At 48.4% G+C, this 22,184-nt stretch overlaps 3 protein-coding genes across 3 annotated transcripts in view; 2 read left to right on the forward strand and 1 right to left on the reverse strand.

The window, feature by feature from the left end:
- Positions 1-7,887, forward strand: part of otofa (otoferlin a) — a 50,022-nt gene extending 42,135 nt beyond the window's left edge. Inside the window, 13 exon segments of the mRNA XM_062467017.1 lie at positions 601-743; positions 979-1,113; positions 1,333-1,470; positions 1,552-1,679; positions 1,970-2,140; positions 2,262-2,422; positions 2,571-2,713; positions 2,904-2,992; positions 3,278-3,376; positions 5,295-5,536; positions 5,685-5,863; positions 6,026-6,126; positions 7,653-7,887. Coding sequence (XP_062323001.1) covers positions 601-743; positions 979-1,113; positions 1,333-1,470; positions 1,552-1,679; positions 1,970-2,140; positions 2,262-2,422; positions 2,571-2,713; positions 2,904-2,992; positions 3,278-3,376; positions 5,295-5,536; positions 5,685-5,863; positions 6,026-6,126; positions 7,653-7,833 — 1,910 coding nt within the window. The 3' untranslated portion in view covers positions 7,834-7,887.
- A 1,849-nt stretch (positions 7,888-9,736) lies between these two features.
- Positions 9,737-14,823, reverse strand: drc1 (dynein regulatory complex subunit 1 homolog (Chlamydomonas)). Its single transcript, XM_062467016.1, has 16 exons — positions 14,447-14,823; positions 14,222-14,309; positions 13,998-14,110; positions 13,577-13,760; positions 13,328-13,465; positions 13,131-13,217; positions 12,795-12,917; positions 12,493-12,632; positions 12,223-12,357; positions 11,337-12,033; positions 11,097-11,186; positions 10,907-10,993; positions 10,604-10,731; positions 10,350-10,499; positions 10,083-10,185; positions 9,737-9,926 (listed from the first exon to the last, which is right to left on the reverse strand). Exons 1-16 carry the CDS (start codon positions 14,572-14,574, stop codon positions 9,870-9,872), a joined length of 2,448 nt encoding a protein of 815 aa, XP_062323000.1. The 5' UTR covers positions 14,575-14,823; the 3' UTR covers positions 9,737-9,869.
- A 2,690-nt stretch (positions 14,824-17,513) lies between these two features.
- The window catches only part of paplnb (papilin b, proteoglycan-like sulfated glycoprotein), a 4,903-nt gene continuing 232 nt past the window's right edge, over positions 17,514-22,184 (forward strand). Inside the window, 12 exon segments of the mRNA XM_062468081.1 lie at positions 17,514-17,572; positions 18,393-18,468; positions 18,900-19,009; positions 19,210-19,270; positions 19,357-19,459; positions 19,734-19,864; positions 20,137-20,268; positions 20,270-20,443; positions 20,647-20,823; positions 20,998-21,148; positions 21,447-21,527; positions 22,067-22,181. Of these exon segments, the coding sequence (XP_062324065.1) occupies positions 18,412-18,468; positions 18,900-19,009; positions 19,210-19,270; positions 19,357-19,459; positions 19,734-19,864; positions 20,137-20,268; positions 20,270-20,443; positions 20,647-20,823; positions 20,998-21,148; positions 21,447-21,527; positions 22,067-22,181 (1,292 nt within the window). The 5' untranslated portion in view covers positions 17,514-17,572; positions 18,393-18,411.

The raw sequence follows: 22,184 nt of genomic DNA on the forward strand, positions 1-22,184 counted from the left end.
CTCCTGCAATGCAACTATCTAAGGGCAGTGACGCTGTCCTCAAGACCACCCCCCTGCTTCTGTCCCTGCAGCCTGACCCACCCACCCTGCACTGCCATGAAAGTTGACTGATGAATCTAACCCTTATCACTTGAAATAAATAAATACAAGTACCCTCATTCTTTAACTACAACTGATTCCACAAAAATGATTAAAATCTGTAACCTTTTATCGCCATGTAGTATCTGAGAGCACAGTCATGTAAGTGTATCTGTAACCTTTTATCGCCATGTAGTATCTGAGAGCACAGTCATGTAAGTGTTGTAATATCCATCGGCAATGTTGGAATTAGAGTCAATTCTGAATGGTTGAGATATTAATATGGGCGATGTCACCAGACAAGGGCCTCATTAGCGATGAATCACCATGGTTATTGTTGCCCAGGAAGTAGCAACTCTGTCAGCTTTCACGTTGATTGACAAAGTGCTGTGTCCGTCCTCCTTCACTCCTGCTCTTCCATCACTCCCTCTCACCCGGCGTCACCTCCCCCCCTCTGCTCTTCCGCCCCTTCCCTCCGCTCCTCCCTTCCTCCACTCCTCCGCTCCTCCCTTGCTCACCCAGAGATCAGAGCTGATGACATGTCTGGTAAAGGCCCCAGGGGGAAGGACAAGAAGGACAAGAAGAGCTCCAGGGAGAAGAAGAAGGCTCACGTGGGGGAGGGGCTAGAGAAACGCCCCCCCAAGCCCAGAGTGGATGAGCTGCTGGTGGGTGTGGCTTCCCCTCGTCACCATGGAAACACACTCATAGCACGGTGGAAACCGAGTAAATACGCGCATATACTGTACGCACACAGTAACACACGCACATAGAGGACAGACACATTTTCACACACAGGGACGCTACCATGTTCATAAATGTTTGGCCGCTCTTTCTCCGAACTGGTGTGTTTGTGTGAATGTGTGCATGCATGTTTGTGTGTGGATGTGTGTGTGTGTCCAGGTGTACCACAAGGAGCTGGAGAGTGAGTTTGACAACTTTGAGGACTGGCTGCACACCTTCAACCTGTACAGAGGGAAGGCTGGGGATGATGACGAGCGTGCCCTGGACGATGACAGGATTGTGGGCAGGTTCAAGGTGCTCCAGAGGACACGTCTGCACTCTCATCACACACAGTGTGGATTTGCACACAACCCTTCAAATCTTTTCCAACTTGAACAAAACAGTTTCAATGGTATTTTGGAACAAAATCGGAATCAATTGGAATTGATTAAATCAGTATTGTGGAAAAGTTGTTTTTGCTGATTGGGACAAGGTTTTTGGTTCCTAATCACTTGTACATGTGTTTTGACCAAGGGTTCCATGTGCATGTACAAGCTTCCACTCTCCAATGACATCACCAGGGAGGCGGGCTTTGACCCTAATATGGGCATGTTCCAGAGCATCCCACATAACGACCCGATTAACGTGCTCGTCCGAGTGTATGTGGTCAGGGTGAGTGGCCTCTCAACCTTTGAACCCTTGACCCCTGACCCTTGTGTGTACCACAGATGATGAGTGTATGTTGTCATGCAGGCCACTGATCTGCACCCTGCTGACATCAATGGAAAAGCAGACCCCTACATCGTCATCAAACTGGGCAAGTCTGAGCTGAAGGACAAAGAGAACTACATTTCCAAGCAGCTAAACCCTGTCTTTGGCAAGTGAGTGTATGGAGTGAGAATTACTTCCTGTAGTCCCAAAAAGGCTTACGAAGTGAATGAACTGAATCTTCTAAACACTGCTAACCCGTTTCTATCTCCCCTCATTCGCTCTCTCTTTCCCTCCCTCCATACCTTCACACTCCCTGCCTCCCTTCTTCTCTCTCTCCATCTGTTCATCCCTCTTTCCTGCCCTCCCGCTCTCCCTTCTTCTCTTACTTTCTACCTTCATTCTTCTCCATTCTTTTGTTCTTTCCATCTCTCTCTCCACCATACGGTAATTCCTCTCCCAGATCGTTTGACATCGAGGCGACCTTCCCTATGGAGTCCATGCTGACAGTGTCCGTGTATGACTGGGACCTGGTGGGGACTGACGACCTGATAGGAGAGACCAAGATTGACCTGGAGAACCGCTTCTACAGCAAGCACAGGGCCACCTGTGGCATCAGCAGCAACTACTCCATGTGATTACCTGTGTGTCTGTGTGTGTGTGTGTGTGTGTATTGGTGTCTGTCTCTCAGTATTAATAAATGACTCACCCTCATGAACGCTCACTAACCCTGCCATGTCTCCTGTTGCTGTCAGGCACGGTTACAACCAGTGGCGGGATCCCTTGAAGCCCAGCCAGGTCCTGGCCAAGCTGTGCAAGGAGGGCAAGCTGGACGGGCCCCACTACGGGCCCGGGGGCCGGGTCAAGGTGGCCAGCCGCATCTTCCTGGGGCCCACCGACATAGAGGATGAAAACGGTGCTTCTAGACTTCCTTCTCTCCTGCTGTCCCGTAACATCGGTGTACCAGTGGTGTTTGGAGGTTGTGTGTTGGGACATCCACTGAATAATACAACTCAATCCTCTCCTCTCTTCTTCTCATACCTCCTCTTCCCCCCCCCCCCCAGGTCTAAAGAAGCAGACTGAGGAGCACCTGGCTCTGACTGTGTTGAGGCATTGGGAGGAGATCCCCAGAGTGGGCTGTAAACTCATCCCTGAACACGTGGAGACCAGACCCCTGCAGAACCCAGACAAGCCTGGCATAGAACAGGTCTGTCACATGCTCTCTCAGAAACACAGTCACACACATAAACATACATAATACACTCCACTGAAAGCACTTACACACACTCTTACTCTAACATGCACACACACACACAGGTGCACTCACATACATATGCACTAACTTACACTCACACACCAGTAGATTTGTAGTGGAGAAATGTGTGTTGTCTCCACAGGGGCGGCTGGAGATGTGGGTGGACATGTTCCCTATGGACATGCCAGCCCCCGGACCTGCCATTGACATATCCCCACGGAAACCAAAGAGGTAGGACCCTGACCATAACAACTGAAAATTAAATTATGGGATTGTCTCCTCCGGACTAGCAAGAGATAGATCAGATAAGCTACAGTTTCTAAATGATACACATTGTTTATTTTGAATGTTTCATCATAATAATTTCAATCTATATTTTAAATCAGCTGAACTTGTAGTTTTGTCCACAGGTTTCCTGTGGTAAGTTGCTCTCCTTAGAGTCAGTTCATACTGTGGAAAAGCAGACAACACCAAGTCCAACTGTGTGTGTGTGTTCCTTCATGCTTCCTGCCCCAGATATGAGCTCAGGGTGGTTATATGGAACACAGATGAAGTGATTCTGGAGGATGATGATTACTTTACTGGGGAAAAGTCCAGTGACATATTTGTCCGGGGGTAGGTACGGAGGGACGAGCAGCGCTCAGCCCCGCCCGTGTGGATGTGACGCGTGTGTGTGCTTGGCGTTAATCACTCTTGTTTTCTTGTGTTCCCGTTTTTCTCCCTCTGTGTGTGTTTGTCGTGTGTTTCTGTGTTTGTGGTGTTTCTCCTGTCGTCCCCTCTCTCTCTCCTCTCGTCAACGCTCTGATGTTGCCTAGCTTTGAGCTCCGTGTTATTATTTGGAACACAGATGACGTAATTCTAGAGGACGATGCTTTCATGACAGGAGAGAAGATGTCTGACATCTATGTCAGGGGGTAAACAAACAACTCCACAAACGACTCCATCGCATGGCTCGTACCAACCTCCCCGTCCTCATCCCCTACTCCCTCCTCTCCTCCTCCTTTCCTCTCTTTCTCCCTTCTTCTGATCTCATCCCTTCTCCCTCTCCACTCATCCTTACCCCTCCTTCTCCTATCCCTTCCCTTCCCCTCCTACCCTCATAACTTCTCCTTCTTTCTCCCCTCCTTACTTGTCCCTAATTTCAGCAATCCAACCAGCACGCAGCTCCCTAGCTGAAGACCCACCCCCCACCCCTTCTATCAGCACACAGCAAACAATGGCTTTAACACCTACTTACAGAGAGGGACCAATCAGAACCATATCTATTTTACATTCATACAGGCTCATTGGCCTATCAAATATAGGTTGCTTACGGGGAACAAATGGGTGTTCTATAGTTGATCATTGAATTGACCCAGGGAGGTATTTATATTAGACTTGGGAGTTGGTGGGGAGTTTGATCAGGGACTAGCTTTTAGTAATAGTAGGTAAAAGCATTTTTGCTAAATACAATGGAAGGTATGGTCCTGTCTTTCCATAGCAACTGTCCCTAGGGCAGGGGTTCAGATTACTCAGAAGGAGATGTTTGATCTCTTGCATGAAAGCATACGCCAAGAGATTCCACATGCTGGTTCTAAAGAAGCCTTAATGCAATATAAATAACATTTTGCTGCTGATACACTGACGAGCAAAATATATTCTCTGGTTGGGACTGTTTCCATCCTGTTTCTGTAAGCCCCGTCAGTCTGACCCTCAACAACATCTGTTCCTCCTACACCATTGCAGGTCACATGGTCTGACAAGATGACCTCCACCTCATTAGGTCTTCTATGGAAACACCATGCAAACTTGCCTGACCAGACAAACGCCAACCAGCCCAAACTAACTCTGTCAATCCCTGACTTAAAATAAACTATCAAAAATCCTATCCCTTATTTACCCTAGCTAGCCATAGTTTTCCTTAACTAATCCTAGCTTGTGTAACACCTGTGTTTCTCCCTCCTCCCCTCCCAGTGTCTTCTAGCCCTGGGAGGGACAGTACTTATAGGAGAACAGGACTATGAGGAACACTTTAAAGGACCTCACTTTGATTCTCATTTTGGAAAACGCAAGCTTTGTGTGTGCATGGCCTGTTTTAAACGTGTGACCCTCCAACAACAAACCAGTTTTATTTCAGTTTTATTTTAGGGGATAGTTACATTCTGGTGCCTGGTGCTGTAGTCCTTTGATGCCGTCTTTAAATTGTTAATGGGAATCTATTTTATTTGGATTTAATTATGACTGATTAGTTATTGGAGGATTATATCATGTGTTGTTATGACATGTTATAGACTTCACCTTTACTTCACACATACTACAAACTAGTGATTGCATGATCACATTTCAACCAATAGTCTCTAATCAATAACCAGCCTCTGCAATCCTTACATTGAATTCAACAATTAATTTCTACAGACTATAGATTGCATGACATCTACCTTCAGTAACACAGTCTTCAATCTCATCTCCTCTGTACTTTGACCATGTAGGTCAAAGCATCTCTGACCACTCTGACCCCTTGACCTTTCTGTGTAACCTCTGACCTCGCTCCCAGCTGGCTGAAAGGGCAGCAGGAGGACAAGCAGGACACAGACGTGCACTACCACTCCCTGACAGGAGAGGGCAACTTCAACTGGCGCTTCGTCTACCCCTTCGACTACCTGATGGCCGAGGAGAAGATCGTCATCTCCAAGAAGGAGTCCATGTTCTCCTGGGACGAGACCGAGTACAAGATCCCAGCCCGCCTCACCATGCAGGTCTGGGACGCAGACCACTTCTCTGCAGATGACTTCCTGGGTACGACCTTTCACCTCAGTGTCACCTTAAAATATGAAAAATGATTTCTTCTTCAAATGACATATGTACGGTATAAACCAAATGATAATTATGAACACTAGAGTTACATATAAACATATGGTGACTGCTGTTGGTGTCTTCTTCCTAGGAGCGATAGAGCTGGACCTGAACCGGTTCCCTCGCGGGGCGAAGACGTCCAAGCAGTGTTCCATCAACATGATCCAGAACGAGCACGACCTTCCCACCATCTCCATCTTCAAGCAGAGGAGGGTCAAGGGCTGGTGGCCCTTCGTGGCCCGCGACGAGAACGACGACATGGAGCTCACGGTACCCTGCACACACACCCACACAAAGACACACACATGGACACATCACAAAGACACACACATGGACACACAGACAGACAGTCATAGACATGTACTTAGACACACCACACACACGGTTTCAGTTTGTGTTAATGAACAGTATTTGGCTTCTGTGATGTCACAGGGTAAAGTGGAGGCGGAGCTTCACCTCATGACAGCGGAGGAGGCGGAGAAGTGTCCAGTAGGTCTGGGACGCAATGAGCCTGACCCTCTGGAGAAACCAAAGTAAGAATACACACACAGAGTACACAGACAAGCACACACACACTTAAACACACACAGGCACGTTCTTTCACACACAGTCACACACAGACAGACAAACACACATGAACATAGAAACCAGTGGCGCAGACATGGTCTTCTCTCCTCTTCCTTCATGACTGGGTTGGTACTCACAGCCAAGGGGCTGGTGACAGACTCAAGGAGCCTGTGTCACCTCCAGTATCAGACCGTCATGGCTGTCCTGTCGGATGTGGGGGAGATGAAGCCCCCTTCAGCCCGGTTCCCTCCCTCCACCCCCACACTTCCACTCTCACTCGTTTATCCTCCATCTCTTTACCTGTCTCCCTTTGTTTCCTTCCACCCATCCTTCCTCTGTGCATCGCCCCCCTCCCTTCCAACATGATCTTTCCCTCCATCTCCATCCCTCCATTCCTTCCTCCTCCCGGCCCTCTGTCCTCCCCCTCCCCCTCCCCCTCCCCCTCCCCCTCCCCCTCCCCCTCTCCCTCTCCCTCTCCCCTTGCCTCTGAAGTCGTCCAGACACCAGTCTCATGTGGTTCCTGAGTCCTCTGAAGTCCCTCCGATACTTCATTTGGCACAACTACCGCTGGCTGGTCCTGAAGGTGCTGGGTGCCCTGCTGCTGATGCTGCTGCTAGGCCTGTTCCTCTACTCCTTCCCTGGGTACCTGGTCAAGAAGCTGCTGGGGGCCTGAGACGCCGGCGGTAGCCCCTCCTACCTCCCCTCTTTTCTCTCTCTCTCTCTCTCTCTCTCTCTCTCTCTCTCTCTCTCTCTCTCTCTCTCTCTCTCTCTCTCTCTCTCTCTCTCTCGCTCTGTCTCTTTTTCTCATCTCTCATCTTCTCCTCTCTCTTTATCTCTATGTACTTTATTCTTCTTCCGTTTCAGTTCAGTTCATTTATTCCTGTGTCTCTCTCTGTCTTCTCTCTCACTCTCTATCCCTGGCTTCCTCTCTCCATAATTTCTGCCTAAGTCTCTCCTCCTCTCTTTCTCCCTCGCTACACCCCCATTCCTCTACGAGAGCAGACCCTATGGTACATACCCTGGTTACTTCCCTGTCTCTGCCCTCCTGTGTTCTCTGTGCCAGTGTCTGTGCCATCCCATAATACACACCATCCTAGGCCTCCTAACAGCTGTGGAGTGGTGAACATGTTGTTACCGTGGCACTTGTCATTCCACCTGACATCCATGTGCTCACCATCCGGAGAGTGTGTCTGTGCTTCAGTCACTGTGGAGTGATGCTCTGTTCCTGTGGATATTGGATTGACTCCAGTAAGGCTACTGCATTAATAGCAACTAACAACTAATGCCTGCTTTGCAAATATTTCTCTCTAACCATCTTCACTCCCCCATCAATCTTTCCTCTCCCCCTCCTTTCCTCTCCCCTCCTCTTCTCTCTTTTCTTCTCCCCTCCTCTCCTTCTCCCCCCCTCCTCTCCCCTCCTATTTTCTCTCCCCCCTCCCTTCCTCTCCTTCTTTCTCCCCCCCCCTCCTCTCCTCTCCTCTCCTCCCCCCAGCCGTCCGGACACGACCTTCCTGTGGTTCCTCAGCCCGCTGAAGGCCGTGCGCTACCTCATCTGTAACCGCTACAAGTGGCTGATCATCAAGATCGTGGTGGCCCTGCTGCTGCTGGCCATGCTGTGCGTCTTCCTCTACAGCATGCCTGGCTACCTGGTCAAGAAGATGCTGGGGGCCTGAGGGGGGAGCAGAGGAGAGGACGGGAGGAGGGGGGGAGCAGAGAAGGGGGAGGGGACAGGAGGAGGGGGGGAGCAGAGAAGGGGGAGGGGACAGGAGGAGGGGGGGAGCAGAGAAGGGGGAGGGGACAGGAGGAGGGGGGGAGCAGAGAAGGGGGAGGGGACAGGAACAGATGAGGAGAGGTTACTAGAGGTTATGTACTGCAAGGTTGTCCCTCTGTCCTCACCTACAGCTGCGTATATTCATCCACTCTCACCCTTCGTCACCCAACCTGGCTAGTGAAGATTCTCCCTGAACAATGAGACTTTCCCCTGGACTAATACAAACTCTGCTAAAATCACGCTACAGCGGTACACCTGGCCTAACCAGTCCAATGCTTCCTAGCTGGACCCTAACCAATCAGTCACTACCATCCCTGAACTGACCAACTAACCAAATGGAATGTTTGCCCCCTATCTGATCTGTCAGCTGATTGGCTGAATATATCCCACTGTTCTAAGAATGTTTGTTTGTTTATTTATTTATTTGGTGTTGATTTGAGTTATTTAAAACAGAAACCGTTGGATGAATTTGGGAGTCTTTGACAATATCATATGAAGGAGATTTCCCAGGGCAACTTGTTGCACTATTTGCACAGAAATGATGAAGAAATTGAATACAGATAACTATTTTGCTAGATTTCACTAAATTAATTTCATTTCAATGAATACCTCTTTAGAGGTAGTCTTCCTAAGGTTTAGCTTGACTTGTGTTGTCCACTCAGTGTTTAAAGGGGCACTGCTTGTTCTGTTTCACCCCTCAAATAAAAAGAATGCTCTCTGACTGTTACCGTAGTCTACCCTCGATAGGGCATAGCAACGAGGATGCATGCGTCTGTGACCTGATGTTCTTGAGCAGGTCATGTGACAAAGCATGACTCTTATTCTAGCTTCCCCATAGCTCACGATTCCTTCTGTCTAGATGCTGGAGTTTAAGCTGCTGTTTATGAGAACCTGAGGTATCAAAATAGGGGGATAGGGTTGACCCTTGACCCTGCCGCCCTATCAGAAGGCTTGGTTGACCGTTGACCCTGCCGCCCTATCAGAAGGCTTGGTTTGCAGTGTGCAGTGCTCTTCCGTTTGATCCCTTGCTTGCAGCTGTAATTCTGAAATCATCACTTGTGTTGCAGTCCTTTTAGTGATTCTGTGTTCACAAAGTACGATAAAATAATTAATGTTTGCACTGAACTCTCACCTGTTTGTATGATTAAGAGTGTATTTATATCTCTTTGTTGAAAAGTGTTATTTTACGTCTGTTTTAAAAATGATTTGAAATAAACAGAATGACTTCAGGTAAGAACCTGCTGAGTCTTTGAGTCAGTCAGAGGTCAGTTAGTGTGTGTGTGTGTGTGGGTGTGTGTGTGTGTGTGGCAGAGTATATATGACTCTTAGTCAGTGCTTGTGAAAATGATTCTGTGTACATGTATATATTTACAAATATCACTATCCTATTATCATCATGTCTGTGTACTACCTTCTCCCTCTCTCCTTCCCTCCCTCCCTCTCCCCACCTTTCTGTTTCCCTCCATCCCTCCCTTCTCTCTCCCGTCCCCTCCCTCTCCTGCAGCCGTCCCAACACCAGTATGTCGTGGATGCTGAGCCCTCTGCACGTGCTGTGCCTCCTGTCCTGGAGGAGCTACAGGCTGCAGTGTGTGCTGCTGCTGGCCAGCCTGCTGGGGGCGCTGTTCCTCGTCCTGCTTCTCTTCTCCATGCCCTCTGCCATAAACAACAAGATCTTCAACAGCATCGGCTGAACGCCACACACACAATCAGCTTAGTAACACACACACACACACATGCACACACATAAGACGTTCTGATGTCCTAGTTCTCCCCTGACACTGTTCAAACAGCAGCACCACTTCTGTAAAGGGATAAAAGCTTTATTTGTTCTCACAGTTTTGTCTCAAATATTATTAAAGAGTTCTTCCAGCAGGGTTTGTTTCATGTCTCGTTTTCCCAGCAGGGAGTGTGTACAGTACAGAGGATCTCTGGAGAGGGTCACTCTGGTACCAGCTGCATCGTCTGAGTGGGCGGGATCTCCAGCTCAGTGTTGATCTATCAGAGAGAGGGGTCATGATGAGGCACACACACGCTTACACACACTAAAGAAAACAGAACAAAAGCAGACACCGAACACACACACACACACACACACCACACTGAACAAATACTTGCAGAATAAGTATATACACACAGCACACACATACATACCTTGGAGGTGACATACTGGTGGAGCAGCATGCGTAGCTCAGTGTTCTGCTGTTTCAGACCCTGTGTCTCCGTAATGAGCTTTGACCTCTCTGTCAGAACAGTGCTGCGGACAACAAAGCACTGTTCATTTGTGTGTGTGTGTGTGTGTGTGTATGAGTGTTTCTGCTAGTCTGTGTGCTGACTGTAATGTAACTGATGAGGCAGCTGTGTGTGTGTGTGTGTGTGTGTGTGTGTGTGTGTGTGTGTGTGTATATATGAGTTCCTCACTGGTACTTGTCCATCGAGGTCTCCAGCTCTGCCCAGATCTTGAGCTTGTTCTTTGGGATGACGTTGGCCATGGAGTCCCAGTATGCAGCATCTTCTGAGTCATCCCTCTGGCCCAGACCCACCCTGAGCTGCTGGTGCCCCAAGCCCCCCCTGGATACACACACACACACACATACAACAGCAGTCATCAGTTACATGACAATCAGCACACAGACAGTCAGAAACACATGCACACACGTGTGTGTGTGTGTGACCTTTTAGGGTGGTGCTGGGCTGTGAAGGCCCTGAGGGCTTTCAAGACGTCATTGGGGTGGATGAGATTAGAGGTTGGGGTGCTGGGACAGCTCCGCCCTCTGCCCTCGTTATCGTCCGCAGACACTTCCTGGATATGATATCAGAGGATATGACATCAGAGGAAGTGGAGGATGAAGAGTATGCCAAAGATTGTCTAAAGTGGTCTGCTGGGTCACCAGTAAGTGGGAAAACAAAGTCCCATTGACAAGCTAGTTAGGTGGTCCCTGCTTTTGTCCTTCACTTGTGCACTCCTCCCTCCTTACCACCGCACGTTCTTCCTGTTGCTGTGGGTACTTGATGAAGAAGTCGGCCATCTTGTTGACATCCTCCTCACTCTCGATGCCCATGGCCTGAGCAACAAGACCAAAACACAGAGAAGAGTCAATCATGCTCCTCCAACCACCAGTCCCTGGGTGTGTGAGTGTATGTGTGTGTGAGAGTGTGTTAACTCACAGTGAAGATGGCATCCAGCTTCATGAGGGACTGCTCATCCCTATCCAGAGGAGAGAGCAGCTTCAGAAGCTTACTCTCTATCAGAAAGCCCTGGGGAGATGGAGGGGAGGGAGAGGGGGAGGAGGGAGGAAGAGGGAGGGAGAGAAGGAGGTAAAGAGAGACAGAGGAGAGGTCAGTCAACTTGTTATGGTCCAACTGAAAAAACTTAGTGCAAAAGAGCACAAACATCCACATCCTTACCGTCTCATCACACAGCAGCTCCAGAAGCCTCTTCACCGTCAACACTGACACCGCTCCCTGCACCTCACTCTCCTTCTTCTCCACCTCCCCCTTACTGTCCTCCCTCTCTCCATCCACAGCCAACCCAGAACTCCTGGCCCCTGGCCCAGCCCCAGCCTCCACCATAGCTCCAGGCCCTGCTGATGCCTCCCCCAGAGCCCCAGGCCCCACCGAGGCATCCACCAGAGCCCCAGGCCCCACCGAGGCATCCACCAGAGCCCCAGGCCCCACCGAGGCCTCCACCAGAGCCCCAGGCCCCACCGAGGCCTCCACCAGAGCCCCAGGCCCCACCGAGGCATCCACCAGAGCCCCAGGCCCCACCGAGGCCTCCACCAGAGCCCCAGGCCCCACCGAGGCCTCCACCAGAGCCCCAGGCCCTACCGAGGCCTCCCGGTTCTCCAGGCTTGAGCGGCTGGTCTTCCCAGAATGGAGCAGCTCTGATGCAGTCTGCCGAGCGGTCCTCTGGGCTTGCTTCTGGGGCCGGATGGGGCCACAGCGCTCCATGAAGGGCAGCGAGGGACGCTCCCAGGCCAGGCCCAGCTGCTGCTGGTAAATGATGCAGTCGATGTCCAGGGCCTTCTCCACCAGCTCCTTCACCTCAGCCTCGTTCATCAGCCACATGTCCTCAAACCTCTTGGAGTCGATGGCGGCGAAGTGCCTGGATGGAGAGTGTGTGTGTGTTGGGGAGGGGGGGGGGAGCCAACATTTACTTTTGAAAGATTTGAGCGTGTCGCACTTTGCATCTTAACATGGGACACAGGGGTATGTGTGCTGTGTGCATTTGTGTAAGTGTATTTGTCCATGTGTGTGTGTGTGTGTGTGTGTGTATGTGTGTGTTATATGGAACCTCATCTTCTTCTGCATGTGTTTGTACTGCTGCATGATGCGCTGGTAGTCCTCTGTCAGACTCTGGTTCTCTTCCTTGGACTGCTTCTCCTGGTTGGAACATTTCACCTTCAGGTTGTTCAGCACGTCCTGCTGCCTAGAACACACAGACACACACCTCACTCAAACTGGCTTGCCTTGCTAGCTGGCAGCTATACGCAAATCCTGTGATAAGGAGATTGTGTATTTATGCACGTTCGTGTGTGTGTGTGTGTGTGTGTGTACATCCTACCTGGTGATCTTCCTCTTCTGCTGGGACTTGGTGATGGCGTTCTCCTCGTCTCTCTTCTTCAGCACCTGGAAGTTGTACTCCAGCTTCTCCTGGTTCAGCTGGTAGGTAGCCTTCATCTGCTGCAGCTGCTGCTCCAAGATCTACACACACCACAGACACCAATGACACCACACACACACACATGCACGCAGACATACACACACACACACACACACACACACAGACACACGTGTATTACGTCACAGTGAAACAGCAGGTGTGTAGGTCATGGTGACACCTTCCTTCTCTGGAGGCAGCCTGACCTGGACGTCGGTGTCCAGCTTGATCTTGATCATGTTGTACTCCTCTGCGTCCTCCACCCGTACTTGGTCCAGCAGGACCTCGTACTCCTCCACCCTCCTCATCCTCTGCATCAGGTTCTCCAACTGGGGGAGGGCGGGGGGTGACAAAGAGAGAGGGGTCAGAGAGAGAGAGACACAAAGGAGGCCGGAGAAAGAGTCTGAGTCTCTGAGAGAAAGGAGGGGGGTGTGACTGAAGAGACCAGAGAGAGAGAGAAAGAGAGGGGGGGGGGGTGAAAGAGAAAGAGTGTCAAGAGAGAGAAGGGTAGAAAAAGGGATGAAGGGAAAGAGATGCATTACCTCTTTGTCACTGCGTTCCTTCATGTGTTGCTCCCACTTCTCCCTGTCTCCAGTCAGTAGCACCTTGCGCTCGCTCTCGTACGCGCTCTACACAACCACAGACCACAAACACTGCCGTGAGAAGAGCCAATGAAAAGGTGGAACCATGTAAGTATGACAGATATTCATTTTTGGTCCGGGGGTGGCCAAAGGTGTACCTCTATCTGGTCCAGCTCCACCCTGTATGACTTATTCAGGATCTTGACCTGGTCCTCCATCCTCTCAATCATCAGGTCCACGTCCTCAGCCTGTCTCTTCAGGTCTTTGACGTAGCAGTCGTCCGCTTGCTTCAGCTCCTACCCCCACACATACACATGCAGGTATTTACACAGACATGAATTCACAGCCACACATGCTGTGTGACCCTCTGTCCTCACCACTGCCTCTCCCTCCCTCTTTCTCTGTACCTGCTGCAGCTCAGTGATCAGATTGTTCTTGTCCTGGACAAGCAGGCCACAGAGCTGCTGTTGGCTGAGCAGACTGTCTCTCAGGTCCTGAGGGATATCCTTCATTTTAGCCACCACCCACTTGTTGTTGATCTCCTCAAACTTTTCCAAGCTAACCTTGGCCTCGTTCTCCAGCTTCTCCACTCTGGAGAGGAGGGGGGGGTGATACAAATGAGGGAGGGAGGGATATGGAAAAAATGAAAAGAAGAGGAGGAAGATACACCATGATTATATAGTCTATTACTAACAGTAAGTAAATTGCAGTGGTGTCACATTCCATTCAGATATTCATTCTGATTTCATTTTGACTGTGCATCATTCATTGCCAGTAGAGGGTGCACTTGCAACGTCTCACACTAATCTTTAAAGTCCATGTATTCACCTGAGTCTGCGTGCTTCTTCTATCTCTGCTCTGCACTGCGACTCTCTAGCGTCTGCCGCTACCATGACGTTGGTGACGAGCTCTGTCCCATCGCTCAGCAAATTTAACATCCGCTGAGGCCAAGAGACAGACACAGAAATTAATTAAATAAAAACAGATTCTACTTATTGTATTCGAGTACAATACATACGATTTGTGTGCTCTTATCCACGGATAAAGTTTACCTTCTCACTCTGATCCACTTGGATCTGGCTTTTTCTTGTCTCCTCTTCGATTTCCTTCTTCTCGTTGGAGTCATCCCCGAGTTCTTGTCTAAGTGAGTGACAAGTCCAATGTGGTTATCAAAACATGATAATGGTCAAGCACGATGTCTAGGCTGGATTATAGCTAAACGACATACTGAATCTAAGATGTTAGAACTGTAAAAGGTAGAATAGCAGCTAGACTACCTTCTCCTGGCTTCTTTTCGTGCGGTTATGCGAAGGCGTCTGGCAGCAATCCTCTCCTCCGGATTCTCGGAGTCCAATGACGGTCCAGCTTCACCAGGATCCTCATGAAGGGTCGCGGATTGACTCATGTTTATACTTGTGAAATTGTACTAGCTTTAAAACTGTATTATAGCTAAGCCAGCCTAGCTAACCAGTAGCTAAAATAACAGCTAAAACTGAGGAAGTGTCGCAGCATCATTGTTTATGTAGTGGTTGTTATGGATACGGGGACTGTATTCATTTTCAGACTTTACTGCCATCATGCGGTTTTACCAAGCATCAACAACGTGGTACAACAAATCTACGACTAATGTCCACCACAGACAACAGAATACATACACTTGAGATTGGAAAGTGAAGGAGCTGTCGGAAGGTGAGGACAGCAGCAAGTTTTAATCTGGTCCTCAGACTCAGACAAAGGATCCAGGATGGGGAAGGAGAGGAGAAGGGGGGGGGGGGGAGAGGAAGGTAGAGGGGAATATGAAGAGATAAGGAAAGAGGAAAACAGGGACACAAGGCTAGGGAAAATAGGACAATGGAAGAGTAGAATAGGGGCCGAGGACAGAAGAGAAAGAGGGGATGAGAGGAGAGGTGGGGGTGAAGTTGAGGAGAAGGAAGATCCTCCTTGTCTCTGGTATACTTCAGCCTAACCTATCTAGGCATCCTGAAAGTGTACCATGGTGCTCTGTATAGACACGCTAATAGGATTAGTTAGAAGCTGACGTCATAGAACGCTAGACGCAAGCTGTGTGTGTCTTTGTGTGTTGAATTTAAATTCTCACTCTACCAATCCTTGCCAGGGGCTTAAACTCTACAGGTGGAGAGAAAAGCATAGCAAGTATTTCTCTTCATCTCTTCACTCTCCATCTACAGTTTCCTATCTCCTCTGAACCATATTTCAAATCTCCGTTGAACTAAGACTCTTAAATCAGCCTCCTCTCTCAAGAACAAGTCGATCCAAGCTAGCCGCTAGAAGCTAACTCCAAAGGACCCAGGTGGCCACTCGGATCAACCCAGGAATCAGACACCCAGGATGGGGGAGGTGTCTGTGGAGTGCCTAGAGCAGCTGATGAAGAGCATGGAGGTGCTGCTGTCGGCGGTGGAGCAGCTGAAGGGCCACTGTGGCCACCACCTCACGGAGCTGATGCAGCTGGTGCTGGAGCTGAGGCAGGAGCAACAGCAGCTGACCCAGCGCTACGACGACATGGCCCAAGAGCTGCAGGAGACCCTGGAGGTGGTGGAGGAGCTGACCGACACCAAGTTTGCCTTCGACTCCAAGGAGAGGCAGGCACAGAAACTGAACAGGCAACTCTGAGGGACTTTGACGGGGGGGGGGGGGGGGGGGATTGCAGAGGATTGTTCCTCTGCACTGCTTCAAGGAACTCAGAGACTGTTTTACACTCGAGAGAAACCGACAGGACAGAAACTCAGGGTTAGCACTGGAGGAGGAGGCACTCAGATTTGGGACAGGGAAGGGGAAAGAGGAGGCCACTTGTACTGTATTAAGATTGTAGTTTTATAACTGTAAACATATATGATCTGAGAGATCATTTCACAGCATCTGCTGTGTTTGTGTATGCGAGTATGTGTGTGTGTGTGTGTGTAAGAGAGAGAGAGAGAGAGAGAGAGAGAGAGAGAGAGAGAGAGAGAGAGAGAGAGAGAGAGAGAAGAGAGAGAGAGAGAGAGAGAGAGAGAGAGAGAGAGAGAGAGAGAGCGTTTGAGTCTCCTTATGAGGTCATGAGGGGACACTTTTCCATGTAATCCGGAGAGGAGTAGAGAAGATTTAAGCTGTTGTAGGGAGAGGAGTAGAGGTGTGTAGTAATGGAACGTGGATTGTTATCATTCATACCCTGGCCAGGCACACAGCCAGGTAGGACCACACAGTCGCTGAGCCACCGGGCTGCTTCTAGAAATAAAGAGACTGTACTCTGCACGTGTCACCATCCATCTTGTCATTTGACAGGCTGATGGCCTCTGTACGTGTCACTGTCTATCTTTTAGTTTGATAGGCTGAAAGACTGTCGTGTATACGTGTCACAGCCCACCTTTGAATAGGCTGTACTCTAATGGTTTTCTACACGACTTGTCCTCTGCTTCAATCATCCTTTCTCATATTCCTTGTTGTTATACGTCTTTGTTTTATTCTTTTCTTTCTTTCTCTCTCTCTCACTCTCTCACTCTTACCCAGATCCCTGAGAATGCTGATTAGATTAAAGTATAGCCTGTTTTCCTGCTCTTTGTCCTTCAGCGGGCTAGTCAAGATGTCTCCTGTGTCCTTCAGTATGGTGAAGACCTGGCATGGTCAGTCCCTTGCATACACACAAGCACAAACAAGCACACATTTGTACAAACACACACATTCACACAAAGTCACAAATAGATACAGGACAGACACACATACACACAGAGACCTGGGTACTTACCTCCTTCCTCCCCATCCTTGGCACTGCTTCTTCTTCTGTGGTTTCACACTAAAATAAACCCTAAATATCCCCATAGGGTGATACGCCTCCTCCATGCTGCTCCTCCATGATTTATCTGGGTGTGTTTAGCGGTTGTGGGATGTCAGAAAAGGACCTTCAGTGGTCTGGGTGTTGAACATCAAGCCACAGAGAAAGCTTTAAGAGACACTGAGATGTTTTCTTTCCATATTTTGTAACTGCTTTCTCAACACAATGGTTTATTGGATATGTCTGCTTTTTAAATCAATAAATGATGCCCATTTTTTGTTTGTGTAGCAACAATAATAAATACAATAACAATTGTCTGATTGGACTGTCAATGACTGAAACAGATGTGCATGATGATATTATTCTGTAACAAAATTAATAAACAGTGTGACATTCTGTGATAAGACAGTGAGGAATGTCAAAAAAGTGTTAGAATGAAGATACATGTGTATTATATATAAGCATATTGTATTGAAGGGGTTACTGGTAATGTGACACCTGTAGCAGTGGTCTAAGTAGGCTGGGATACGAAGGAGATACATCTACGTCTGAGCGTCAGTATCTACCATATCTCCAGGGCGACAGCACATCTCTCAAGTTACCAAGTTTCAGCTACAGAGGATTTTGACTCTATAAGGTGGGAGTGCATAGTTTATTTTATAATACTTTTATTTTCTTGCTTATATTCTGACCCTATCTGCCTAGCACCTGTTCCATCCAAGTTTAAGATAAAGAGTTGTTACTGTTCTGTTCTCTTAGTACAGATTTCAAGAAATTGGCATGAAATCCTGTGCAGATATGTCAAGATGAGGTCATCAATAATGATAGTCAGAACAGGCACACACAGCTCATTAATTAATTTGTTCATACATGTGTTAATTCTTTTTCATTTGTTATTTACTTCCTTTCTTAAAAATATATTTATACATGTAAAACTGCAGTACACATCCATAGTCATTTGTTATGAAAAAACGATCAATAAAATTCGAAATGATTAATAACAGTGTTTCGGTGGACAAGATCAGTGGTGTTTCAGTGAGTATTATTCCAAACAGTGAGTATAGTTCCTACTGTGATTATTGTTCCTAACAGTGAGTATAGTTCCTAACAGTGAGTATTGTTCCTAACAGCGAGTATTGTTCCTAACAGTGAGTATTATTCCTAACAGTGAGTATTGTTCCTAACAGTGAGTATAGTTCCTAACAGTGAGTATTATTCCTAACAGTGAGTATTGTTCCTAACAGTGAGTATTATTCCAAACAGTGAGTTTAGTTCCTAACAGTGATTATTGTTCCTAACAGCGAGTATTGTTCCTAACAGTGAGTATTATTCCTAACAGTGAGTATTGTTCCTAACAGTGAGTATAGTTCCTAACAGTGAGTATTATTCCTAACAGTGAGGTATTGTTCCTAACAGTGAGTATTGTTCCTAACAGTTCGCTCTCCCCACTTCTGCAGCAGTGTCCCTGGTGTGAACATGGCCACCCTCCTGGTCCTGTTTCTCCTCCAGCTCCTCTCTGGTCCTGCCTTCTCTGTGAGTCCCACCCAAACACCACCACATAAACTCCAACACACATAGAGCATGGGCAAACCCCTTAGCCAACTTATTTTAGGGGAGAAACTAAATGTTCTAATTTTTTGTTTACTGAGTGATGCAGGAACAGAGTGGATTCCTGGTGGTTTCCCTGTGTGTGAGGCTTGCATAATGATGTGTGCGGGTTAGTGGTGTTGTGTTCCGGTGCTATTCTGGAAAATTGTGTGAGTGTCGTAGAGTACCATAGGTTAGTGGTGGCTGTGGTGCAGCTCTGTGTATTTCTAGAAAAAGACATATATACATACACATATCCATGAGAGTGATGTCCTTTTTCATAGAAGGTTCTACTGATGATGACTTGAGATGTATTGTTGGTTAACTTACTCTAAATCCCAAACATGTCAAGGTGAAAAGACTATGTTGTGTTCCAGCTGACAGCGCCCAGTCAGGACTACTGGGGAGAGTATGGCCCGTATGGAGCCTGCAGTCGCACCTGTGGCACTGGAGTGGCTGTGAGGACTAGAAAATGCAGCACAGCAAGGTAAGAGTGAGAGAGAGAGAGAGAGAGAGAGAGAGAGAGAGAGAGAGAGAGAGAGAGAGAGAGAGAGAGAGAGAGAGAGAGAGAGAGAGAGAGAGAGAGAGAGAGAGAGAAAGAGAGAAAGAGAAAATGTGGGTAAAGAGAAAGTGTGAGGTGCTTCTGTCAGTCAGTCTGTCTCTGAGCCTCCTCCATTATGCCCTCAGGACAGACGGAGGACACAACTGCGTGGGGTCTTCCAAGTCCTACCGCACCTGTAATCTGCAGGTATACAATCACACCCGTCCTCTAACTATAACTTGTCACATTGATGGATGTGTTGTGGAGTTGCACTGCTGTCTTCCCCCATGCAGGAGTGTCCTGCGGGATCCAAAGACTTCCGTGAGGAGCAGTGCTCCCAGTTTGACAGGTCCAACTTCCAGAGCAAAAGCTACAGCTGGCTGCCCTACTATGGAGGTTCAACCACTGTTACATGTTGATACTCAGAATCACAACACACAAATATGCAACTTCAATATCTGCATCCACATGAAAACAACATTAACAACTCCCCCATGCACATACACACACTCACAAGCACATATACACTCACAAGCACGCAAAGCAATTACCACCACAATGCACATTGCCACACATGGACAAGCCAGGCACACAAGCACACATACTCTATACATCTGGTCAGTCCCTTGCACAGCCGCAGTTCCTGATGTGATGTGATTTTGCTGCTTAGCTGCCAACCCGTGTGAGCTGAACTGCGTCCCACGAGGACAGAACTTTTTCTACAGACACCGGCCCACCGTGGTGGACGGGACCCCCTGCTACGTGGGCCGCAGGGACATCTGTATAGAGGGGGTTTGCAGGGTAGGACGTAACACCTCTCTGGGAACTGCTCTGTCTGTCCAAGCCAGTTACACTGACAATCAGATTGTTCTAGCTATGCGTTGTACTTAACATTTGGAGTGTTTTGGTTCGAGTTTGAAGGATTTCAATCTGTCGACATGGAGTAAATTTGTCATGTCATCGAAAGACGTGAATTGTGCTTTTTAACAGGAGTGTGTGATTTACAGTGTAATCTGTCTGATTGTTGTTAATCTTCATCTTCTTTCCTGCGCCAAAACCCCCCTCCCCCCCAGGCGTTGAGCCATGGGGAAATTCTGGGGATGGACCAGGACACGTCCTCTCCCCAAGTACTGGCCCCCGCCCCCCGCCTCAGGGAGAGTCTCACCTACGCCTACACCTATGGCGTGTACTCCGAGTGCTCCGCCCCCCTGCAATGGAGGTATGCAGATGCGCAGCGTGCAGTGTGTGGTCCAGGACTCCACAGCGCCCCATGTGGTGGACAACTCTTACTGCATCAACCAAGGTCTGCAGAGGCCAGCCAGCCAGCAGGCCTGCAACATGCACCCCTGTGCAGAGTACACAGTCTCCAGCTTCAGTGTGGTGGGTGCTAGGAGTCCAGACAGCACCGTAGCTACATGGAGGGAACAGCTTTACAAATGTGTCACAACCATAAGGTTGTCATGCTGTGTGTCTGCATATTACATACTTCAGAGGTGGTAGCCATTATGATATCACATCCTGTTATTGTTGGATGGTTTTCCTGTTCCACAAAGCATGTCTGACTTCCTGTTTCCTTTTGTCAGTGCTCGGTGACGTGTGGGGATGGGCAGCAGACCAGGGAGGTGTTCTGTGTCGGGCCAGCAGGAGAGCGCATCGGGGATCATGCCTGCCAGGGCCTGACACGCCCACCAACCGTCCAGGCCTGTCGCAAGCCGGCTTGCCAGACACACATCAGCTGGCATGTCACAGAATTTGGACTGGTGAGGGGCTGGAAAGACGGATGAACTGAGGTGTAACAGGAGAGAGTGAGCTAGAAAAAGAGAATGAGAGTAAGAGAGTGATGGGAGACAGCAAAATACGTTTACAATGTTTTTTCCTACTTCTTCCATTTAAATGAATTTTGTTCTCCTTTTCCCTCCCTCTCCTGTCTGCAGTGCTCTAGGAGCTGTGGTGGAGGTGTGCGGGAGAGGAGGGTGGCCTGTATGGACACAGACCTGAACCCCTATGGAGATGAGAGGTGTGGGCCCCAAGCCAGACCCCCCAGTGTGGACACCTGTAACACACAGGCCTGCCCTGGAACTCAGGGTGGGTACACAGACCACCAGACCATGTGTGTGTTTGTGTGTATGTGTGTGTGTGTGTGTATGCGTGTGTGTGTGTGTGTGTGTGCGTGTGTGTGTGTGTGTTTGTGAAGGACAGAGAGAGATCTGTGACATAAAAATAATGTCTAAATGTAAATGTAAATATGTGTGTCTGAGACTGTGAAAGGGAGTATGTATGAGTATGTGTGAAAGAGTGTTCATGTGATTGTGTGTGAGAATGTGTGAATGTGAGCATGTCTGTTTTTGTGTGTCAATGAATGTGTTCTTGTTCCTGTCTACAGTGATACCCAGTGTGCAGGACCCAAGAGGACAACAGACCACCATGAGAGGATTTATGCCTTATGTCCCTGGGGAGCCATCCGGTATGTACGTCTGTGTATGTGTGTATGTCTGCAAGATGTTTGTCTCTCTGCAGGTAGGAACATGTAGATTTGTATGTATATGTAATTATATATACCAGTATATTCTTTAAGAGCAAGGTACAGGTAGAGATATGAATAGCTTTGAAAACAAGATGGCAAGAATGTAAAAAATGAGCATGTTATTTTACCCACCAGCCATCCCCTAAATGTATCAAAGTGTATTACTGTATGTGTCTGTCCTCAGACAGAAACAACACCTTTCTTTATATCTCACTTAACTCTGTATAGAACATCGTACTTTACGTAAATGCTCGACCATCCACTATGAATAGACAAGCAGCCTATAGACAAGCCAAACATGTCTGACCACAGCTGACATGTCTTATTCCTAAAACACAGTTCTGCTAAAAATAACTGCACCATTTAGTCTGTTCATGTACAAAAATCAACAACAAAAAACACTCACAGAACCAAATGTTTTCTATTTATGGATGGGTGAAAGTGTTGTTTGAACTGATGTCTGTGTTTGCTCTCTGTAGTCCACAGGCCACACGACAACACAGTCTACGACCCTTACACCACCTCTGTGGTTGGTCCTCACTGCTACCAATCATATTATGGCTGCTGCCCTGACGGCCACACCTCCGCCACTGGGCC

Source organism: Osmerus eperlanus, chromosome 8 (assembly GCF_963692335.1).
Source record: "Osmerus eperlanus chromosome 8, fOsmEpe2.1, whole genome shotgun sequence".
Classification (NCBI taxonomy): domain Eukaryota; kingdom Metazoa; phylum Chordata; class Actinopteri; order Osmeriformes; family Osmeridae; genus Osmerus; species Osmerus eperlanus.

Excerpts from the sequence above, each read along its gene's own strand:
- drc1 (XM_062467016.1), bottom strand. The coding sequence starts at position 14,574 with ATGAGTCAATCCGCGACCCTTCATGAGGATCCTGGTGAAGCTGGACCG. Across the intron at positions 13,761-13,997 it reads GAAGAAGCACGCAGACTCAG|AGTGGAGAAGCTGGAGAACG; the intron begins GTGAATACATGG and ends CCTCCTCTCCAG. Across the intron at positions 12,358-12,492 it reads CAGAAGAGGAAGATCACCAG|GCAGCAGGACGTGCTGAACA; the intron begins GTAGGATGTACA and ends TGTGTGTTCTAG.